Genomic DNA, 22,524 nt, shown 5'->3' with positions numbered 1-22,524 from the left:
CTGAGTGGCTGTAAAGAATACTGACTGCATATTCATATTTAAGATTCACCATCTTTTATTGCTTGTGCATGGATAGAAATTTTGATATAAAACCTGTCTATAAATATGTTTAACGTTTGGTTTTCATATATCTCAACCTAAACGTCCATGCTGTAAATGTAAAAAATTGGCACAAAATAATGTCTCAAAATTGCACACTATGCCTAAAAATAAACTGTTTAATAATCCTTCCTTTGGTTTTGCTATATCTAGTGTGATACTAGGACCGAGGGATTTTCGCCGATATACGTATTTGCAAATATCGTCATTTCCGGTTTGCCCGTACGCGTCCTCCGATCTAACAAGCCTCATTTCAACTTCCCCACACGGACAGTTTTCAGAGTGTTTGTGAGGAGGATTAGGGGATTGAAACAAGAGCATCTTTTGAAGATTGTGTATGGAACATGGAGTGTGTGAGTATCTTGAGCTAAAAATATTCTGGGACCCAGTTTAACAAGCCAACGCAACAACATCCCCTTTGGACAAACAAAGCTAAGATAGCTAGCTAGCTAACAGGTTATCTTTACTACAAAGTTAGCGTTAGCTGCTTTACACATACACGCCAAGTGAAGGAGTTACAACTTCATGTGCTTGACGGATTTAGGTAAAACGCACGTAAAGTGATAAGAAGTTAGTTATCTTAGCTATGCTAGCTAGATGTTTTACACTCGCTAATTAAAACATCATTAGCTAGCTAGCTAGGTTAGCTAGCGGTTACTTAACGTTTTGAAGACTAATTGCACTTTACGATAAAAGCCAACTTGGCTAATAGCTAGCTAGCTACTTAGCTTATATCTCGTTGAATGTAACGTAGTTGCATGGATAAGCTAGCTATTTACCTTGATAACAAATAATAGCTAGCTACTCAATATATTGTTAAATGTAACGTTATGTTATCCAACTTGATAATAAATAACTTGTTTTTGTTGTCGCTATGCTCAGTAACCCTATATTTGGTATCGATGCAAGTATCCAACCTAGGTAGCTAGTTCTCTCGCATTTTATTACCCAGAGATTTAAACGACGGCTTCCTAATATATGTATTGTAAGTTAGCTAGCTAGATTTCCATTAATAAAATATTTCGATGTGTGGGCGTAGCTATGTGTGTAGGTAGTGTTGGCGAACTGCCTTGCTACATCACTGACACAATTTTATGGCAACCTTCCTTTTAATGTAAGATGATGAAAACAGTTCAGTGTCCTGGGCGGACAGGATCCCTGCAGGGTAAAGAATAAAGATCATTATTTGCATTATTTATAGCGTGTGCCTCATGTTAATGAAAATGGATATACTTCTCCATTGCTTATAAGTGATTTTTTTTATATAGTATTTGTTCATTTTGTTCTAGATGAAGTTGTTCTAGACGGAAGTTGGTTGACTCGGATAGAATTAGTAGGCTATATGTAAGGTTTTACCCAAAGGAAAATTCCTGCTAACTACTTTTAATATTCCGTGCTCTCATTCTATATCTCGATTAAGAACTGTTAAAGTTGGAAGTCTTTAGACTTAGACAGACTGGACTTGGGATGTCATGTTGATTGCATGGATAATTCTGCTTCTGTTCTGCTTTACCCACTAAAAATTTGTTGTAGCATAGTTTATCCTAATTCTACTCATCCTATCCCGAAATACAACAAGAATTGGCCTGGGAGATGTGTAATTCCTTATTACCATTATATAATGGTGCTGAGCAATCATTACTAAAAATGCTTCAGAATTAATACGAATTCATTGACAGTTCTTTCTGCACAAGGGTCTTGAGCTCAAGGCTCAGACATCTTATTTAACCAATATGCAATTACAAGGAAGGTTTAAGATTTTAAAATAAATGGCATGCTGTCTAAATTCCAGCTAAGCAGAATCTCCTTGTAAACAGTCTAAATATTTTTCATAAGAAGATTATCAAAGTGAGAGAAAGAAGGTGGTAGTGTTTGTTCAAAGCCAACAAAAGTGATTTGGGACAGTGTACATAACTTTTGTGTCTAAAGATTGTGCTTCTAATTTCTTTAAGGTTCCTGCAGTTCTTGATGACTTTGAAGGGAAAAAGGAGTCACACACAGAAGGTAAGAAGTTGTAATGAATACTATATTGTGGTCATAACTGAACACAGATTTTGTAATCAGTTCTAAAGCTAGTTGGAATAAATAGGGAGATACTGAAGTTTGAACAGGTTGGACTGAAGTTTAAAGCATTGTTTGTTTTTCTAATTCTTTTACTGTCACTCTAGATCCTGAACGCAATGTGTACACTTGCTTCATGAAGTCACACCGCTGCTATGATCTGGTGCCGACCAGCTCCAAATTGGTGGTGTTTGACACCTCTCTGCAGGTAAGACTGGTAGATAAGAGGGGTTGGTTTGCACTCATTTACTTTTAAATATGCTGTCTGTTGGTAAAGTTATTTGTAAGGTTTTAGATGTTTTTTTTTATCACAGGGGAGTTTGTAAGAGGAAAAAGAGATCTTTTCTTTCTCTCCATACTTTACCAGGTGAAAAAGGCATTTTTTGCTCTGGTCTCCAATGGGGTGAGAGCAGCCCCTCTCTGGGACAGCAAAAAGCAATGCTTTGTGGGTATGTATTTTGTTTTTGTTTTTTTTTAATGTTTATTTACAGCAAGTATTCGTGTTCCACTTTTCTGCTACACACTAAACACTATAATTTTGTAGGTATGTTGACCATAACAGACTTTATCAACATACTTCATCGCTACTACAAGTCACCACTGGTAAATACCAATTTATTATTCTATTAATAATAATAATAATAATAATAATAATAATAATAATAATAATAATAATACATTATTATTATTATTATTATTATTAAGTTAATAAAGTTGATACCTTGTCTAGCCTGTGTAATGCACTGAAATGAGTGTAATGTAAGTTTTGTAAAATTGCTACTGCCAATAATAATTATTATTATTAATAATAAATATTATTATTATAATTGATGCAGAGTATTCATAGACATTATATACATTACATTTATTTATGTACATGAAACACAGCAAACTCAAATGCAGCAGTCTTAGTCAGATACTGATGAACTTTGAGATCTATTTACAGTCATAAGTTTAGATACACTTAGGTTGAAGTAATTCATACTCATTTATTCCCTCCACAGATTGCATGTCAGCAAACTATAGTTTTAGCAATTTATTTAGGATATCTGCTTTTTACCTGAAACAAACCATTTTTCCAGCAAATGTTTATAAGGTGATCATTTCACTTATAATTTACTATATCAAAATTATAGTGGATCAGCCTTTTACAAACACAACTTTTACTGTGCCCTTAAATAGCTTGAAAAAATTCCAGAAAACAATGTCATAGCTTTAGAAGCTTCTGATAGGCTGACTGACATCGTTTGAGTTAATTAGAGGTATACCTTAAAGGCCTACGTTCCCATGTTTGCTTGACATCTTGGGGGAAATCAAAAGAAATCTGACAAGACATCAGAAGAATAATTGTGAACCTCCACAAGTCTAGTACGTCCTTGGGAGCAATTTCCACATGCCTGAAGGTACCACATTCATCTGTTCAAACAATAATATGCAAGTTTATACACCATGGGACCACACAACCAGTATGCTGATCAGGAAGGAGATGTGTTCTGTCTGCTAGACATGAACATCCTTTGGAACGAAAAATACAAAACAATGCAAGAACAACAAACAAACAACCTTGTGACGATGCCGGACGAAACAAGTACAAAAGTATTTATCAATAATAAAAAGTGACCTCTATCAAAAGTGACCCGAAAGGCCACTCAGCAAAAATGCTCTAAAACCTCTATAAAAGTCCGATTAAAGTTTGCAACTGCGAATGGGGACATTTCTTACCTTTCAGGCAAATGTCCTCTGGTCTGAGGAAAGAAAAAATGTTTGGTTATAATGACCATAGAAAAAAAGAGGAAGGCTTGCAAGCCAAGGAACACCATCCCAACAGTGAAGCACAAAGGTGGCAGCATCATGTTGTGGGTGTGCTTTGCTGCAGGAGGGACTGGTGTACATCTGAGGAAAGAAAATTATGTGGAGATTTTGAAAAATCATCTCAAGACATAAGCCAGGAAGTTGAAGCCTCAGCACATATGGGTCTTGCAAATGGACAATGACCTCAAACATACTTCCAGAGTTGTGACAAAATGGCTTAAAGACAACAAGGTGAAGATAATGAAGTGGCCATCACAGTCATGACCTCAGTCCCATTGAAAATTTATGGGCAGGACTGAAAAGGCGTGTGCAAGCAAGGAGGCCTACAAACCTGACTCAGTTACACTGCTTCTGTTAGGAGGGATGAGCTAAAATTCCAGCAATGTATTGTGAGAAGCATGTGTAAGGCTACCTGAAACGTTTGACCCAAGTTAGGCAATTTAAATGCAGTGCTACCAAATGCTAACCACATGTATGTACACTTCTGAGCCACTGCGAATGTGATGAAATGAATAAAAGCTGAAGCAAATCATTGTGTTTAGTATTATGACATTTTACCTATAATCTAGTAGTAATCCTAACTTACCCAAGAGGGAATGTGTACTAGGTTTATATGTTTGTCAAGAATTGTGAAAAAAATGTTTTAATGAATATGGCTAAGGTGTAATGTAAAGTTGACTTCAACTGTGTATTTTTATCTGATTACTGTCTTAGGTTCAGATATATGAATTGGAAGAACATAAAATAGAGACGTGGAGAGGTAAGAAACTTATCAAATGACAGCAAATAATTTTACTTTTATATATATAGTCACTGTAATATACATTGTAATCTTTTGTGTTCCTTAATAGAGGTCTACCTTCAAGACTCCTTCAAACCTCTTGTTAGCATATCCCCTAATGCCAGGTAAGATTTAGCGTATCTGAAGGAAATGTATATGGATTATGTTGTGTTGGCCTACTCAATTGGCCTCACTTCTCACTCTCTCCTCAAGTCTCTACGATGCCGTGTCATCTCTGCTAAAGCACAAGATCCACAGATTGCCGGTGATTGACCCTCTGACGGGGAACACACTCTACATCCTCACGCACAAGAGGATCCTAAAGTTCCTCAAACTCTTTGTAAGTGCGAGTTCCCTGGGTGAGGAACTCCTTAGGGATATTCCATCATATGCAGCAGAGGAAGTGGAGGCCTAACTTGGTCATTAACACACCCCGTTTGTAAAATCTGCAATTAAAGACGTCTTTAAGATTTGGAAGATTAATGTATTGCTATTTTATACAAATACTTTAATAGAAATGTATATAAAATGATTTTTTACATGGTCTGAAAAGTTGTCTGAAAATCCTCTCCTGTTTTAAAATGTATACCAAACCTGCTTTGCTTTGTCCATTGTTTCCTTTTAATAATGGCATATAATGCATGTAATGGTCTTGTATAGTATGGTTTAATGTGGTGCTTTACTTTTCAAAATGATTTAGCTAGCATATTCCACTGATTCTTAGTCTTCTGCTGTTTTCAGATTTCAGAGATGCCCAAACCAGCATTCCTTTCACAGACTCTGGAGGATCTTAATATTGGAACATTTCAGAACATTGCAGTGGTCCAGTCTGACACACCTCTCTATACTGCACTGGGAATCTTTGTCGACCAGAGAGTATCTGCCCTGCCTGTGGTTGATGATAATGGTGAGCATGAGAGGGATTTATGTGAAAGCTGAAAACTAGTCTCAGTTCAGTGATCCAGAGTGTAAATGTATCGCCACATTAATCTCTGCTAATCTTGGCCCTCTCTTTCCCTCTGCCCCACAGGAAGAGTTGTTGACATCTACTCCAAATTTGATGTCATAGTAAGTGGTGTGTGTGTGTGTGTGTGTGTGTGTGTGTGTGTGTGTGTGTGTGTGTGTGTGTGTGTGTGTGTGTGTGTGTCTATATATATATATATATATATATATATATATATATATATATATATATGTGTGTGTGTGTAAATAAAATATTGTGTGTGTGTGGAGTCAGATGGGTAACAGTATAAGTCTGTGTCAAGGCATAAGAATTGTTGTGACTTGTTGAGGGGTGTGTGGTCACACCACAGGGTTGATGTAAGATACCCTCCGGCTTATTTATGAGTCAGGCTGTACTTTATGAACAACATTGAGGTTCAGGCATCTTTCTCCCTTGCCTTGTTGCTGTATTAGAACTTAGCTGCGGAGAAGACGTATAACAACCTGGATATTACTGTGACCAAAGCCCTTCAACATCGCTCACAGTACTTTGAGGGAGTTCTCACATGCCAAGCACATGAGACCCTGGAGGCCATCATCAACAGACTGGTGGAGGCTGAAGTGAGGCCCAAATGCTGACCCTCATGCACACACCTCCGTAACGGTTCTTGTCATTGTTGTTTTTTCCTCTTTTATTTCCAGGTTAATTATAAATATTTTATTTAAAATAGTAGAGTTTGTAAATAAGCAGCCTAGATTCATTAATTAACTTTGACTCCCTGAATTCACAAGTTGTCCTTACTTTATTAGTACCTTAAACTAGCAAATACAGTGCTTGAAAGTATGTGAACTCTTTAGAAGTTTCTATACTTCTGCATAAATTTGACCTAAAAGTTCATCAGATGGTGACAGAAGCCCTAAAAGTAGATAAAGGGAACCAAATAAATGAGACAAAAAATATTAGACTCATCGAGGGAAATGATCTAATATTACATATCTGTGAGGGGCAAAAGTATGTGAACCTTTAGGATTATCAAATAAATTGAAGATGAAATCATGGCATGAACAAAGGAGATTTCTGAGGACCTCAGAAAAAGTTGTTGATGCATATCAGGCTGGAAAATGTTACAAATTCTCAAGAGAACGTAGGTCACGCAGACAATGGCCCTAAGCGCACAAGTTGTTCTACCAATTAATGTTTAAAAAAGAATAAAATTAAGGTTTTGCAATGGCCAAGTCAGTCTTGACCTTAATCCAACAGAAATGTTGTGGAAGGACATGAAGCAAGCTGTTCATGGGTGGATGATCAATATGCAGACATAGGGCAGGGTAGCTGTAGTTTTCAGCTAACAACCAGAAGGTTGCCAGTTCAAGCCCTACAACCACCAGGATGCCACTGTTGTACCCCAGAGCAAGGCCCTTAACACTCAACCGCTCAGATTGTGTTCAGTCATAACTGCAAGTCACTTTGGATTAAAGCGTGAGCTAACTGATATAAAGCTGTATTGTACAGACGAATGGGTTAAAATTGTTATTGCTGCATAATGGGTCCCACCACATGGGGAAAGCAAAGTTTCACATACCTTTGCCACTCACAGATACGTAACATTTAAATAATTTTTCCTCAATAAGTGTTTTTGTCTCATTTGGTTTTGTTTTCCTTGATCTATTTTTATGACATGAAGTTGTAGGTCAAGTTTATGCCAAAACCTTAGCTTCTCAAAGGCTTCACGCCCTTTCAAGCACCACTGTATAATATAAGCATTTTAATACTCACAAAGCACGAGGCATAATCTATTTGATTAGCCTCAGGTAAACTTGTTGAACAGTGCATGACTTCCTTTATCTCTGTCAGTAGTACATGACCATGGCTCTTTCCCACTCATTCTTTTTCTCTCGGTTTCTGTCTTGTTTTTTGCCACACATTCTCTAGGTTCATAGGTTAGTGATGATAGATGATCATGAGGTGGTGAAGGGCATTGTTTCTCTCTCAGATGTTCTGCAGGCTCTTGTGCTCACTAATGGAGACAATGGTAAGACCATTTTAATAGTATCTTGCTATAAAATGGGTCCTGTCATGTTTTCTTTGTCCTTTCAGAAAATTTGTTTCTGAAAGTGTTTGGTTTTAGTAGTACCACTTTATAACAAATATAGATGATTGCTTCGAGCATGGTGCGTCGTTTGACATCACCATTGTTGGATATTTTGATGTTTGACAGTAAAAACAATTTTCCAGTTGATTTATTCAAAACAAAATATGCTCAATTGTATATTGCAGTTCAATTGCTATTGTGAACACTGCAGTGCTCTTGTCAACAGAATTGACACACAGCTCATGCTTTCATCCAGGGTCAGCCTGATGAGAGACGATCATCTGCTTCTCCTTTGACTAGGAAGCGAGGTGGGTGTAAGAGGACACAGGAGGTGATGAGGAGGGGGAAAGGACTTGTGGCCGTTGAAAAAAGGCTTAATAAAAGACTTAATAGGATTTGGATGGCAATCGATTCACCTTCAGCAGCCAAACAAGAAACAAGCATGAGCAAGGAATTGTCATATCTTGGTGTGTGGAAAGGAAAAGAAAGATTTCCAAAACGTCTCCTTTTTTGAAATACTGAAACTCCAGATTGTTTTAGATGTTTGGGATGTGATGTGTTCTTGTGCCTGTTTGCTAGTTGGTACAAACGATGAACTCTTGCTCTGTGAGGGGAAAATGAACGTGAAGGAAAATCTAGCAATACTAACCTAGGCATTAGAGAAAGAAGACAACGTAGTCATGGCAATGTGTGTGCACACACACACACACACAACAAACAAAACAGAACTCACAGTGCTGCTGTTTATGCACAGTTTACATCTGAAAATGATGAAAGGGTATATCAGTTCCACAGACAGACAATCCACTTTTCTTTTCACCCGGATTGGATTTTATTAAAGTATTAAGATGTAGGTTTATCAGTATATTGGCATTTAGTTGAGGGAACCAATTTCAAAGAGTATTTATGGTCCACTTCAGTGGCAATGTGTGATTTAAAGAATGATGAGGAAGTATAGGCTGTGCTTTACAGTGTTTCTCACAGCAGTAGTGTGGCTCAACTCGATGAAAATATACAAACCACGGATTACCAAGATTCATGTGTATCAGACACCTAAGAGTAGAGAGATGGTATGGTTTCACGTTCCTTAACCTTATATGAATAACAGGAAACTGGCCCTCCATTAGTTATTTCACTCAGATATTTGAAGTATATAGGACCTGTTATATACTCTTTCCTTGAGCTGGCCACCTGTTCTTCAGTAAAATGGTCTCCTGTGCACATTTAATATCAGGTGCTCTCTGCTTGTCATATGGGAACACACACAATCACCATGCAGCTATTTGTTTTTGCTCTGAACTAGAGCACACTAGAGGCTGCACTAAAGGATTACAGAACCTACTTTTTGTCCCCCTACAATGTGAAATTATGAATTTTGCTGTTTACTCTTTTTATTGTTAACAGAATATTAATGTAATTGTGTGTTTTTGGTTTTTATTGGATTGGCATCCCATCCCATTTTTCAACAGTATGGTTAAGTGGATAGAAACATCCCCTTGTTTTGTAATGTATAGTGAAACTTCCTATTTTAGGCATGACTGAAACAAAGTATAAAAATGCAATTACAGTGGAAAAACAGAGAGTGTCATTAACTAATGATTTTAAACCAAACATGGTTATGATTAGCATAGACGTGAGTGTGTTATTTGATTCAACATGTTCCATTGCATTAGACCAAGTTAGTTACAGGGTTGAACGCCAGTGAAATGCTTTCACACATTAGGAGATATTGTTCACAGGCACAGTTGAAAATAAAGCCAGTTTAGTGTGAGGACTTGATTTGTGAGATCAGTACCTTTGATCACACGTGTGCTTCCTATGCAGAAAGATAGGCCCCTTTTGTTTGGTGTAGTTCATCATGTAGGGCCACTGCACTAGTCCCAGAAAGGTGAGTTAAAGGACATTCCATCATATTCTGATCTTTTTTCTTATTCATTCTCTAAATAATTAAATATGTATACAAATGAATATGTACATAATTCAGAAATATTTTATATTCCATGCCAATTTATAATTTAATGCATGACAAATAAAATGTATCTTTAAAAAGATGCTTGGTAATTGACTGAGATGCTGTCTGTATTGCAGTGCGAAGTGCTCTGTTGGAAAAATCTAAGTCTTTGTTCTCAGAGTTATAGAAATGGTGTTTTTAAAAAGTATGAATGATGTTAATTTAGATTAAAACTGTGATGGAAAAGTTATTGATGTGTTTCTCCAGAAAAAACACCTCACAAGAGGAACAGAAAAACAGACTAGTGCTAGCACATGCAGAAGCTGTACACATTTTGCAAATTTAAATTATTTCAATACATAAATGCAAAAACAAGCAATTGAAAAGGTAAGAAAAAAATGAAGACTAAACTTTAGTAAAATCTTTTTATTACTGTATATTACCTATGTACATGATTGGAAACTTCCTGAAAAGACTCTCATTGGGTTTAGGAGCTCAGTGAGATTATTGTCATTTTAGATTTGAGGGTCAATTTTCTCCATACCTTTTGTCACAGGAATACACAGAGCTCATATTGTGCCTGTATACCATTAATAATGTGGCATTTGAGGTGTGGGAGATGCACAGGTGTCTTCTGAATTAGAATCGTTCTGGCAAGCCTAAATTCATCATTATGACCCTGACTATGCTCATTGCTCCAAAGCCCCCCAGCAGCAGTAACCTTGTCAGGAAGCCATAAATATGTATGTACAGACATTTTCAGCTAGAGAGCTCAAAACCAAAGAGAAAAAAAAAAAAAAAGATTAACAGTACAGAAATAAAGTAGAGGTAAAACAGTTCTCATCTGTACCTAAAAATATCATAATTCATTGATATTGCCCTGTGAGAACTCTCAGGATCAGCAGAATGGATTTAACTTGTAAATTTACCTTTTGAGTAACATGTACTTCAGTAGTGTAATCCAGTGTAATAAACACAAATAATATTTCCCTACAACAAGGCTTAAAAAAAACCAACCTTTACCACAAATATATACATTTTTTGGCTTTCACGTGCTAGAGGTTTTGATTAACAATTTCTTGCCAAGATATCTTTGAATCTGAGAGAAAAAGAACTGTTTTCCTTTCATAGTTTATGTATCCTATATGTTTAGTCAGTATCTGTGCACCTATCATTAAGACTGAGTAACTATACTGCAAACAATCAATTTGGTACATAAAGCACTACAACAGTTTCCTCTAATATTCTATAGGGACTGAAAGAAATGATGGAGAAAGACTGAGAAGAATAGTACCTTTGAATATACACTCACCAAAGAAAATAAAATCACAAAAATACTGCAAGCTTCAAGACCAAAACTGTCTACAGGATCAAAAATTCTGACATCAAAAAATCATACATTATACAAACTATTTACATCTTGCATATCAAGAAGAGTACAGGAGCGTGAGCAAGAACAGGGCAGTAGTACTGAGTGAATATAGAAAAGTAACTCAGGTTGTCTAAGGTACAGTAGTCAAAAATACAGTGTAAAAACAGCACAGGCCACTAATCTCGGTTTTAACAGGAGCCATTACAGGGTCTCCTACCCTGTGTCTATATTCTCACACTCTGGGTGTAAGATTAAAAGACCAAGAGCCTTTTGGTTTGTCAGGCAATTATTCCTACATGATGTGTTCCCTGTGAATACTGAGTGAACCTTAAAGTGTACTAAGCTCTAGTTTTATGGTTAAATGTTAACTAATAAATAGGTATTATCATAAGTGTTGCATGATTTGACGCTACAGTGAAAAGCAACAAAGTGAATCTCCTGAAACTGTACTTTGGGCTGGCTTCCTGGACCCAGATTAAGCCTAGTCATGGGTTAAATTGTATTTTAAGTGGTGATTCATCGTTGAAATTTTCTCTCAGTCTAGATCCAGGACTAATCCTGCTCTGGGAAAGCAGCCCTGTACATTAGGCTATGCACCCTTTCTGACAACTGCCAACAGACATGGCAGTTCAGTGAACATTGCCGTGTTCAGACTGGGACATATTCAGACAGTTGGAGCCAACAGCTCTCTCCAGCTCCAGCACGGCACTATAGGCCCTCTCTGGCAGCAGCTAAAGGTCACTCAATGTACAAAAAAATCCTCTCCAACACTTTCAATTATCTTAGTATCAAAGCAATCTAAAATCAAAACCAGGTCAAGATATGTACATTTCTGTACCTTCCAAAAAATAAAGTCTATGTACATTAGCTTTGCTTGTGGAGTACAAGGGAGTCCTAATGACACTAAAAAAGTACAAATGGAGACTCTAAAATCTAAAATAAATATATAAATGTACCATTCACAAGTGTGTTTCATAGATGGAGTTGGCAATTATCCAGTTCATGCTCACAAAACATTGTAAGACACATGCAAAAAAGATTATGATGACAATTTCAATGTGGCTGACCTAACATTGCTCAATCAAAAGAAACAATGTGGCTAAACAGACAAATTCATGATTCACATTAAAAAATAGGTTTCAACCACACTCTGGCTCTCATTAATCTTATTCAAGCCCACATGTGTGTCAGTAGTGTCACAACATTAAGTTTTTCATTTCAGATTTGTCAGCTCCTCCTGAAATGAATTGCTTGGACTACCTGCTTAATCTGTCTCCTCTTTTATATCCTGCTAAGGTCTGAGGAACCTCATCACTTTTAAACACAGGCAATTAGCATTTTTCAAAACAATAACAGAAGGAGTGCAATAAGATATGTGCAAACACACTTCCACATTTCATTTTTCATGAAAGCAACCCCCATATTCTGGAGTTTACACAATATACAGCTAGTAAATGTATGAACAAAATTTAAGAAGTGGACTATGGAGTGAGCTGCTGCTGTAAGGTGATGATTAAAAGCTCAAAACTAAAGAATCACATTAAAAAGTAAAAGAATTACATTAATCAATCAATGGTAATCCACATTTACCTTGGGATAGGCAAGAGATTAGAAACAGCAGTGCTAACAGTAGATCAGTAGTGTTCAGGACTTCCAGTCTGTGGCCATACATGGAGAAAGGGATTGTGGAAAGGGAAGTTCAAGTTCAGTTTGTCAGGACATGGGAGCTGAAAGTATGATCGTTTCTCAGTAGTTTTGGCTGTGAGGGTGAGGTAGACCACGTCACAACTCAGTGGACTGGGTTAGTGTTTTTTTTTCTCCCTTTTCAAACTGGCAGGATAGTTTTGAGCAGTAGAACTTTTGTACTTTCTTTTGACGGCGCCCTTCGGTTGTGGCTTGGCTTGACATTTCCTTTCACATCTTGACATCCTCTTCCACGCTGAGCTGCGACAGGGTCTTCTTTATGCGTAGAGCAGTAAGACGTGCAGCACCATTGGCATACCAGCACTCCCTCATAATCTTCCCCATCACACGCAGGGCCTAAGATATGGAGGCGGTAAAACATGGGCCATATACCCAACTAGGAAATATGGGTGTGTGTGTGTGTGTGTGTGTGTGTGTGTGTGTACCTCATAGCTCTGCCACCAGTTGGGCACATTTGGTCGTAACCTCTGGTCACACACCACTTTTCTCATCTCCTCAATGGAAGGGTCAGAGGGCACCAGGTCATAGTAGGGCAGCTGGTACTCCTCATGGATACCTGACATGGATGAACATGAAGGACACATTAGACATATTTGGATGAGAAGAGCTTATTTATTCTGCTTCTCAACTGCATACCTAGCCACAACAGCTGCATTCTCCATTAACATTAACAGGAACTTAACTTCTTCCCAATCTGTAACATAACTTCAAACAGGTTTCTACTCCACAAAAAGGAAGATCTAGTCTTCACTATCTTACACTTAAGAGCCATGGCTGACCTGTCACTTTCTATTTAATATTTCATTACAATACATACAATACAATATTATATAGCTAGTCTGGCTGGGCCAGTGTGCTATTAGAAGAGCTGGTGCATTTCTCTCTCAAGCTGTTCATACCCCCAGCATTGCAGCGGCGGGCAATCTCCCAGTACACCAGACCCAGGGCATAGATATCAGCACATTTGAAGGAGTCAAAGTGATGCATGTTAATGCTCTCGTCCAACACCTCGGGTGCCATGTACCTGCACACATACACAGGCACACAATGCGCTGATGTAGCAGACAAGGCCAGGGAAGCCAGAGTAGGTAGTGGGTGCTACTACACAGACAACTGGTGATGTTTGGCATGTTTGACATGACAGACTGTTTAAATGTGTAGGGTGCGTCTCTCTACTGTGGGTATGCAAGGTTTGCTGAGGGTGATGGGGAGTGTGTGTTCAGAGAGAGAGAGGGACACACACACACACACACACACACACACACACACACACACACACACACACACACACACACACACACACACACACACACACACACACACACACACACACACTTGCAGTACCTCTTTGTGCCAACGCGCTGGTTGGGAGCTATGTCAATGGTATCCGTGGCAGACTCATGGCGTACTGCCAAGCCCAGATCAGCAATGGCACAGGTGAGGTTCTTCTTTACCAGAATGTTCTTAGATTTCAAATCACGATGAGCAATACCAGGCTTACCTGATTGGTAAGAGACAGACATTCATGTTAAATTAAACAGGCAACAGAAAATCTAAATTTTTATTTTTATTAATTAAAAAAAATATAAATCACACTCATCTTTTTCATCCATTTCAAAAATATTGTGATGGTTTGACTCACACATGCTTTCTTGCTCACATACACACACACTTACCCTGTGTGCCCAGTATCTCCATATGCAGGTGTGCCAGGCCACTGGCTGCAGACAGTGCCAGTTTGATCATGCCCTCGATGGTGACAGTGTATCGGTTCAGGTAGTCAAACAGAGAGCCATGCTCATGGTAATCAGAGACCAGCCACAATTGAGTCCATGTGCCATTGTCTGAAAGAGAAACAGTCAGAGTGTGATACTGCAGAATGGATGGGTATATTAGTCATCTATATAGCCATTGTTCTTTTCAGGGCCACAGCAGCTCACAGTTTGACTGTTTGGTTTGGGGTTAGTTTACCTTTGTTGTCGGCAGCAATGAAGCCTAGGATGTTCTCGTGGCGAAGCATGATGGTCTGGTAGATCTCAGCCTCACGGAACCAGGAACGCTCCTCCCGAGAGGAGAAGATCTTCACAGCCACGTCCCCTCCTCTCCACTTGCCCCTCCACACCTCCCCGAAGCGGCCTTTCCCAATGATCTCCTGCAGCACGATAGTCCGTGCGACTGTTCTCTGCACAAACAAGGGTAGACCTGCCAACACAGGAAGGAGTGGGAAAGGGTGGAAGGAGGTGAGAGAAAAGAAAAATGTTTGTCAAGTTCTATAGATTGATCACATCATTTCTCCATTTGGCGACATCAAATTGCCCATACTTGTTTTGGCCTATATGTGCTATGCAGAGAAAATCAGTCCTTCAGCTATTCATCTTTCAAAGCTGCTCTGATTACAGTACAGTAAGAGAGCTTGAAATGTCTTTTGTAACCAAACAAGATTATATCAAATGAAATTTTCTTTGTGTTAAGCCAAATAAAGCCTTTGTGCCACAGTGCTAGAACAGTGTGTAGCAAAGGCATTGGGCAGCAACCATGCCTGGTCTCCAATCTGAGTCTTCCAGGTGGTAAAAAATATGCACTGACCACTACAGAGCATGAGCCTATCAGGGGAGTGGCCATGGTTTAAGGAACCACCCCTCCTGTGAGGGAAGGAGAGGGCAGTGGGACAGAGACCATCGCCCCAGGAGAGTACAGCTCTTTGGTCTGGTGGGTAGAGAACACATTTGTCTCCTGGAAGTCCTGGGTTCAAAGCCAGGCATGGTCACCACCCTCTGCCTTCGCTTCACGACCCTTGCGCTTTCTCTACATTGCTCACCTGATCCTGAGCCTGATGTGGACAGGTCGTAGATGAGGTCCTGCAGGGTCTTGTCCTTGGCCAGGTATAGGTGCTCAGTGCTGGGGTCTTCCACCTCCAGTCTTTGCCTGTGGCCGTAGGCCCTCTGGTGGTGCTGGAAGAGGAAGAGACCCAGCAGCACCAGGACACAAAGCACGAACACGGGGCCCGCTACCACTGCTGCCAGCTCCACCGGGCCCCATCCTCCCATCGGTGCTCCCGAGTCGGGTTGCACCGTCACTGAGACACAGAAATCACATTTCTGAGGGATATTTAAAAAAAAACAAAAAAACAATTTGTGTAGCTTACATAGGCTATTCACCTGAGGGCACTTTGAGGTCCAGGCTGTTGCAGTAGTCTGTGTAGCAGCAGTGGATGTTGAGCAGACCCTCGGCGCTCAGGCAGAAAAAAGGCTGCCCGGGGGGTACTAGCTTGTCCTTGTCGATGCAGATTCGCACGTGCTGCTCCTGGCCATCGATGAAGGAGGTGGATGCCATGCACGCACCCGTGGTCTCACACCGGTAGCCATTCTTTTCACACTGAGATGTGGTGCAGTTGCACAACAGGGCTGGAGACACAGCAAGAGGGAGAGAAAGTGAGAGAGAGAGAGAGAGAGAGAGGAAGAGAGGACGTTGGGTGGGCAGACTTGTGAAATCATTTTCAAAATGATTTCATGTTCACTGTACAGAGAGTGCCGACTTCAGTCTGCCATTTGCTTTTCAACAGCAGGGGGCTTTTAAGTAAAGGCCATTTGTGTAGTGTTTCATGAGCTACACAAAAACTGAAGGGAAGATTTTTTAAAAAATAAATGTAAAAAATCAATATTCTAATATGATATGTAATATGATAGCAATGACAGCCCTTGTATAAATCGACAGGTTGATTGGGGTTAGGGTAAGGGTTAGAATATTGCTTTTTTAAGAACACAGTCCAGCCAGTCCAGAACACATCTCTGGACAGAATGAAGAAATGCAGATTTAAATGTAGAGTTAAATCAAGTAGTGTGCTGTTGCTTTCCATGACAGACAGTTGCAAGCTAGAATACTTGGTCTGTGTTTATGATTTGCGGGACGGGCACAACATGAGAACAGCAGACAAATGACTTCCATTGAACATAAAATATTTTCTAGAAATTACCGATTAAATGTCAGTGTGTCTGCATAAGCAACAAGCCGAAATAAGCCGGAGAGACGAGAAGCTTTTCATTTAAAGAAAGAGGGTGATATGAATCTACTGGATGTTCCATTGCACAGAGGTGATATCTCTCACCCTCATAGCGAAGGTGACAGATTTACCTACACCATGCAGAGGAGATGGGTCTTGTGGTGAAGTTCTTGGTTCAAAGCCTCTGCATAAAGTACAAGTTGTAGTCACCTTCTGAAGTGCATTTCTACATGCAGTGTCTGAAGGACTGGAAAGAGCTTATCCCAAACAAGGATGCATGTACAAGTCTGGATTTATAAGTAAACTTAGTGTCCTCAGCCTCTCAATGGCCTGCGAAATTTTCTCTCTCATTTCTATTCATACAGGCTGCCCCAAGTCCCTAAAATACTTCAAAACCTAAACAAACATTCACACATACAGACTGGGCTTTATAACCAGGCAGACAGCCAATGAGAATATATAAAATGTGAAAAGATGCCACTAGAAAATAACATCTAGTGCAGCCCACATTTCAGATATGTCCTCTTCCCTGTGTCTGCACAGCAGGTTTGCTTAGACACATTTTGGGTTCTTTAAGGCTGCAGGAATGTGTCAGAGCAGGGCTGTATCATGTATCATGTATCTTGTATTCATGTGCTCTTATACTCATACTCACTCCAGTCCCTACAGCCCTGATAGCTTCCTGTCACTGTTGGTCTAAGACATGTTAGCACTTGCATATGGTGTGTTTAATAACTGCAGCTTTTCATTTCATATTCAAAGGAAACACAGGCACTTTGGTTACACACACACACACACACACACACACACACACACACACACACACAACACACACAACACACACAAACACACACAAACACACACAAACACACACAAACACACACAAACACACACAAACACACACAAACACACACAAACACACAAACAAAACTAGGAACAGTGGAAGAAAACACAGAGGATAAACTGTGGGGAACTGTGGACAGGACCCAAGATAGCACACATGCAAGCAATTTTTGCATTCCCACCTTAAGTGGACAGTATAGATATCAAGCAAATCATATAAATTTGGCAAACTAGGACTCCCCTTTAGTTCTAGTCAAGGAACTTATTCAGGAAGAAGACTGGTGTTAAAATAGTTAACTCTAAAATAGGCCACTTGGATGAATCTTTAAATAAGCCTTCAAACTCCACCTGTGTCTGCACCCTGCACCACACACCCATACACACCACCAGCAGCAGCATTATTCCCTGCTCTGCTCTGTCAGCGCTGTTTAAAGTTCACAGAGAGAGGAAGGAGTGATAAATTACCTGCCATGGTCTACAAAGACAATATTCAGCCACAACACACACATACATACACACTTCAAACTGTAGTATGCACTTCTGTTTTTACACTGTGTAATAATAGCCATTACTGTTAATAATAATAATAATAATAATAATATTAAAAAGTCATCACACTGACCTTAAACAATAAGGAGAGATGCAACAAGTCTGGCTCTTTGCATACATGCATGTGTGTGTTATTCAGGTGTGTGGGACGGAATGTTTCATATGTCCCAGCATGCCTTCACCCCTCGTCTCCTCCCACTCAGATTAATCTAGCAGTGCATTAGGTTTGTCTAATGTAATTCCCAGCTCCCACTACTCTCTACTTCCCTGTCATTTGAATGATCTCTTTTCGTCACACATCAGTATGCCTCTCAACAGAAAACAAGCAAGAACACAAGACATGGACAAGCAGGCCACGACTTACGCAGCACGAGTACATGGGCTTTGTCCCACAGCCACCCGGGCACACACAGACACAGACCCATGCACACGTTTCTTTAACTCATGTAGCCACTATACGATGCCTGTTACAACGAGGTGGTAGCCAGCCGCAACATAACATTACAGTGTCACAAATTATGACAAACCTGTTTTGTTTTTTTTAATCATCATAATGGATAATTGAAACCCTTCTGGAGTTCCAGCTGCAGATAAGAGAGACTAAAACGAAATCATGTCTAATTTGTCATGGACACAGGCACATCTGAAGCAGCCAGAGCATCTTACTGAATTCCCAGTGTAGTAATTGCAAACTTTACCACAGCTTTAGACAGCACTTAAACAAACAAGCAAGCAAATGAGAAAATATCCCTAACTACACTGTGCTGTTTTATTAATGCAAAACTTGTCCATTTTTCTAATATTGCATAGAAACCCACAATCTAAAAACATGTAGTGTATAAGGAGCTGTGGTGAGGTTAGATTAGTGTGCTGTAATGTGCTCATTACTCCAGCATGCTGGTGTTCCATTATCTGCTGCACGCTTCTGCTGTGTGTTCAGCTCTGCAATCTATTACAGAGATTAACCCATAACACACAATCCATGTTTATACTGGCTTGATAAGACAACACTGTGTTCACTACTAACCTAAGCTCTGCTATCCCTGTTATTCAGAGTTTGGTCAGGCAGCTTGTAGCACTAATGCAAGACTCCAAGTATGTGATCATACATGGAGAGAGAGATTAAATCTGTATTTTTGTTGGTTTGTATGCAAAAGCCTCTTTCTGATTTGTGAAATTGAGAAGGTTAAGTGTAGCAATATGTTCTATACAATACATTCATATATTTTTTTCATGACAGAGAGAAGGGAAATATTGCACGGGCAGAACATGACACTGCCAGACAACAATTATTGACCGGATGTATCATATGATGCTCAAATTTGCCGGCCCTATCGTATTGGTATACAAAGGGAAACAAAGATGGAAGGCAGAGAGAAAAAGAGAAAAACGCAAAAGGGTGTGTAGGCTGGAGATGCTCTTTAATTCTGCGTACAACAACCCCTCAGACTGGCCCCGTCTTCGCTTTGCCCTCTCGACTCGGTGCATATTGCAAACTCAGTGACCCAGCCTCTAACATAGTGATGTTATTAGTATCTCAAACAGTAATTTGTTTACAATATCATCTTTCACAGACAAAACGGACAGTGAACATGCAGGTAGCGCAAATTCAGAATGGCAAGATATGACAATACTCTACGATTACAAATATCTTTAACACTCAGTGTGTGTCTTGAGGGTGGGGCAGTCGATGACAGAAGTATTTAGTTTTGGAACTTCGCTAACGCTAGCCACCCTATTTGAGAAAAGAAACAACTGAACTGGTAAGAGTGGAATCACGCCTTAAAATGGTTTACGAATAACTTTACTTTCATATCGTCGGGACCACTGCAAGTTTGCCAGTAAAGACGGTTGTAATGTGATGAATATGGCCACGGAGAACAAAAGTGTAAAATGTTATAGGTTATAGACTAACGTTAAATATCTATCTAAACAGGTAACAATGGGAAGTTGACTGGATTGCCGTGAATGGATTATGAGAGACCTGAAGTTGAACACATTAGCCAAGAAGATCATAGCTAGCCATGTACGAATATTTAAATGAACTGCCCTTTAATAAATAGCTTGCTTTCATACTTGCTAAGCTGGTTGGCTAGCCACAGGTAATACCTTTAAACAAATAGCTAACTAGCTAGCAAGCCTGCTATATAAATAAATTTGGGTCCCGAGAGACAATTGTTTATTAGCCTTTATTCAGTTCGTAATAGCTTTTATTTTAAAGTAGCTAGGAAGCTCAGTAAAAGGGCATTATAGCTAGCTAGCTATTTAACCAGCCAGCTAAGCTAGCTAAATGGTTTAGACACATCTTGGTTCATAAGTGTGTACTAGCTAAGATAGCTAGGTTAGCTATCGTTACATTCCGGAGTCTCGTCCTCCGTGGCTCTGGAAAGCTTGCTAGGTAATAACCTAACGTCAACTAATAAACGACACACAAAAGCGATAAATGATTGCACGATAAAAAACAGCAATCCGCGACAAAGCTATAAAATCATAATTTAACGAATTTAGCCAACGAGCTAGCTAGCAACACAATCCTAGCGCCATAATGTTGTTGTAGGAAATGCCAAATTCAGCGAGTTAGCTGCGATTAAATAAATAAATACGGAGCCAGAATATCGCTGTGGTAAACAAGATTTTACTCACCGCCACATACTCCGACAAATCCCAGCACAACGAAAGACAATATTAGCATTTGTGTTCTATCCATGATCACAAGAATCCCATCGCATTACATTTAAACATTTAAGCGTGATATTGACATGGGAGCCAGAGCTCAAACCATCAAACACACAACACACCGTCAGCCAGCCGACAGAGCTCGACGTAGTTAAAGGGCTGGACATTTAAAGGGAAGGATTTTTTTATTAGCTTTATTTTTGACTGCGGCGATTAAATATACGTTCCAAAATCTGTTTTTTTTCGGTGGCGAGTGGGATAATTTTACATACGTAAAAAAAATATTATAAGAGGATGATATACAAATGTTAAACGTTTCATAATAGCTAGGTTACAGATGAAACGTTTACCGCCCCCGACCCCCCCCCCCCCCAAATAAATGCATTTATTTAAAGTGAACCCAATTAGTAAACTTAATCATACAAAAAATATTTTTACATGGAAAAACACCCAGTCCGCGACATTCCTTCTGGTTTTATTCTTTGTGATCATCAGTTTTATTTTTGTCATACGGAAAACATGTAGTTCTTGTAAGACTACAATTTTTCACGAACGGTTTCTACTCCAAGTATCGAAGATCACCTCCTAGTGTTTGGAATATAAACAGCCAAGTGGCCAATCATAACTTGTAATGCAGTTCTTAAAAAATCGGCTCCTTGAATAACAAACACATAAAAACCTTAGCACGACAGTTACACCTGTCGGCATTTTGTCATTTAGAATAAATACTTCTGTGAATTTGATAAGTACTGATATTTATAAGTTTCTTTCATTAACTAACATTTAACACCTCAGCTTGAAATAGTTCCACCTACTCATGCACACAAACAGACCAAACTGATAGCTGTTTTTACTAACAGTGCTTGATTTTCTTTTATAGTTGTATGTAGTAAATCTATCCACAAATGTAAAAAACCTAGGTGTCATCTTTGATTTAGATCTCTCATTTGATGCAAACATATGCAATGTAGTCAGAACTGCATTCTTTCACCTACACAATATCACCAGACTGTGAAAGATACCTTTAATGATGCCAAGATGCTCCAACATGCCTTCCTAACCTCTAGGCTGAACTATTCCCATGTTCCTCTAGCTGGCTGTTCTAGTAAATCACCAAATTATCTCTAATTGGCTCAAAATTCAGCAGCCAGAGCTCTCGCTTGAACCAGAAAATCTGATCTTATTACTCCTATTCTCTCAGCTCTGCACTAGTTAAATTCTGCATTGACTATAAATGACTTTTTCTGAAGTATACATTTCTAAATGGTTTGGACACTGTATCTTAGTGAACTTATTGAATCATATATCCTGTGGATACTCTTTGTTTACAGGGTGCTGACAGTTCCTGGAATTAGAACAATTACAGCAGGTGAACTTTCTCACACAGTGCACTACTTTGGTACTTTGCCTCAGTATGATAGACATACTTTCAATATTTAAAACAAGCCTAAAAACCTTACTTATTTGCACAAGATTTTGGCTAACGTTTGTGTTAACAAAATGTTACTGTTTATGGCTAAACTGCCCAGCGAATGTCATTTTATGTATTGTTTCCACTTGTATTGCTAATTTACAAATACACTTCCTCCATATACTACTCTCAATCTAATGTTTACCATCTTCTCTCTACTTGTTTTATTC

General features: G+C 39.1%; 2 protein-coding genes across 2 annotated transcripts; one reads left to right on the top strand and one right to left on the bottom strand.

The window, feature by feature from the left end:
- Positions 1 to 322: 322 nt before the first annotated feature.
- Positions 323 to 9,345, top strand: prkag1 (protein kinase, AMP-activated, gamma 1 non-catalytic subunit). Its single transcript, XM_027016746.2, has 13 exons — positions 323 to 452; positions 2,052 to 2,103; positions 2,268 to 2,368; positions 2,528 to 2,609; positions 2,705 to 2,763; positions 4,687 to 4,732; positions 4,824 to 4,878; positions 4,967 to 5,093; positions 5,495 to 5,660; positions 5,784 to 5,821; positions 6,170 to 6,316; positions 7,629 to 7,728; positions 8,045 to 9,345. Exons 1-13 carry the CDS (start codon positions 444 to 446, stop codon positions 8,053 to 8,055), a joined length of 993 nt encoding a protein of 330 aa, XP_026872547.1. The 5' UTR covers positions 323 to 443; the 3' UTR covers positions 8,056 to 9,345.
- Positions 9,346 to 10,150: 805 nt separating this feature from the next.
- On the bottom strand, positions 10,151 to 21,024 carry LOC113581536 (activin receptor type-1B-like). The gene is made up of 9 exons (XM_027016745.2): positions 20,851 to 21,024; positions 15,974 to 16,219; positions 15,634 to 15,891; positions 14,787 to 15,017; positions 14,492 to 14,659; positions 14,160 to 14,316; positions 13,715 to 13,839; positions 13,241 to 13,371; positions 10,151 to 13,151 (listed from the first exon to the last, which is right to left on the bottom strand). Exons 1-9 carry the CDS (start codon positions 20,912 to 20,914, stop codon positions 13,026 to 13,028), a joined length of 1,506 nt encoding a protein of 501 aa, XP_026872546.1. The 5' UTR covers positions 20,915 to 21,024; the 3' UTR covers positions 10,151 to 13,025.
- Positions 21,025 to 22,524: the final 1,500 nt, after the last annotated feature.

The sequence above is a fragment of the Electrophorus electricus genome, chromosome 3 (genome assembly GCF_013358815.1).
Source record: "Electrophorus electricus isolate fEleEle1 chromosome 3, fEleEle1.pri, whole genome shotgun sequence".
Classification (NCBI taxonomy): Eukaryota; Metazoa; Chordata; class Actinopteri; order Gymnotiformes; family Gymnotidae; genus Electrophorus; species Electrophorus electricus.
The sequence above is the reverse complement of the archived record's forward strand: the minus strand, read 5'-3'. Positions and strand labels throughout refer to the sequence as shown.

Excerpts from the sequence above, each read along its gene's own strand:
- prkag1 (XM_027016746.2), top strand. Across the intron at positions 2,104-2,267 it reads AAAGGAGTCACACACAGAAG|ATCCTGAACGCAATGTGTAC; the intron begins GTAAGAAGTTGT and ends CTGTCACTCTAG. Across the intron at positions 2,369-2,527 it reads TGTTTGACACCTCTCTGCAG|GTGAAAAAGGCATTTTTTGC; the intron begins GTAAGACTGGTA and ends ATACTTTACCAG.
- LOC113581536 (XM_027016745.2), bottom strand. The coding sequence starts at position 20,914 with ATGGATAGAACACAAATGCTAATATTGTCTTTCGTTGTGCTGGGATTT. Across the intron at positions 15,892-15,973 it reads GGACCTCAAAGTGCCCTCAG|TGACGGTGCAACCCGACTCG; the intron begins GTGAATAGCCTA and ends TCTGTGTCTCAG. Across the intron at positions 13,840-14,159 it reads CAGCGCGTTGGCACAAAGAG|GTACATGGCACCCGAGGTGT; the intron begins GTACTGCAAGTG and ends GTATGTGTGCAG.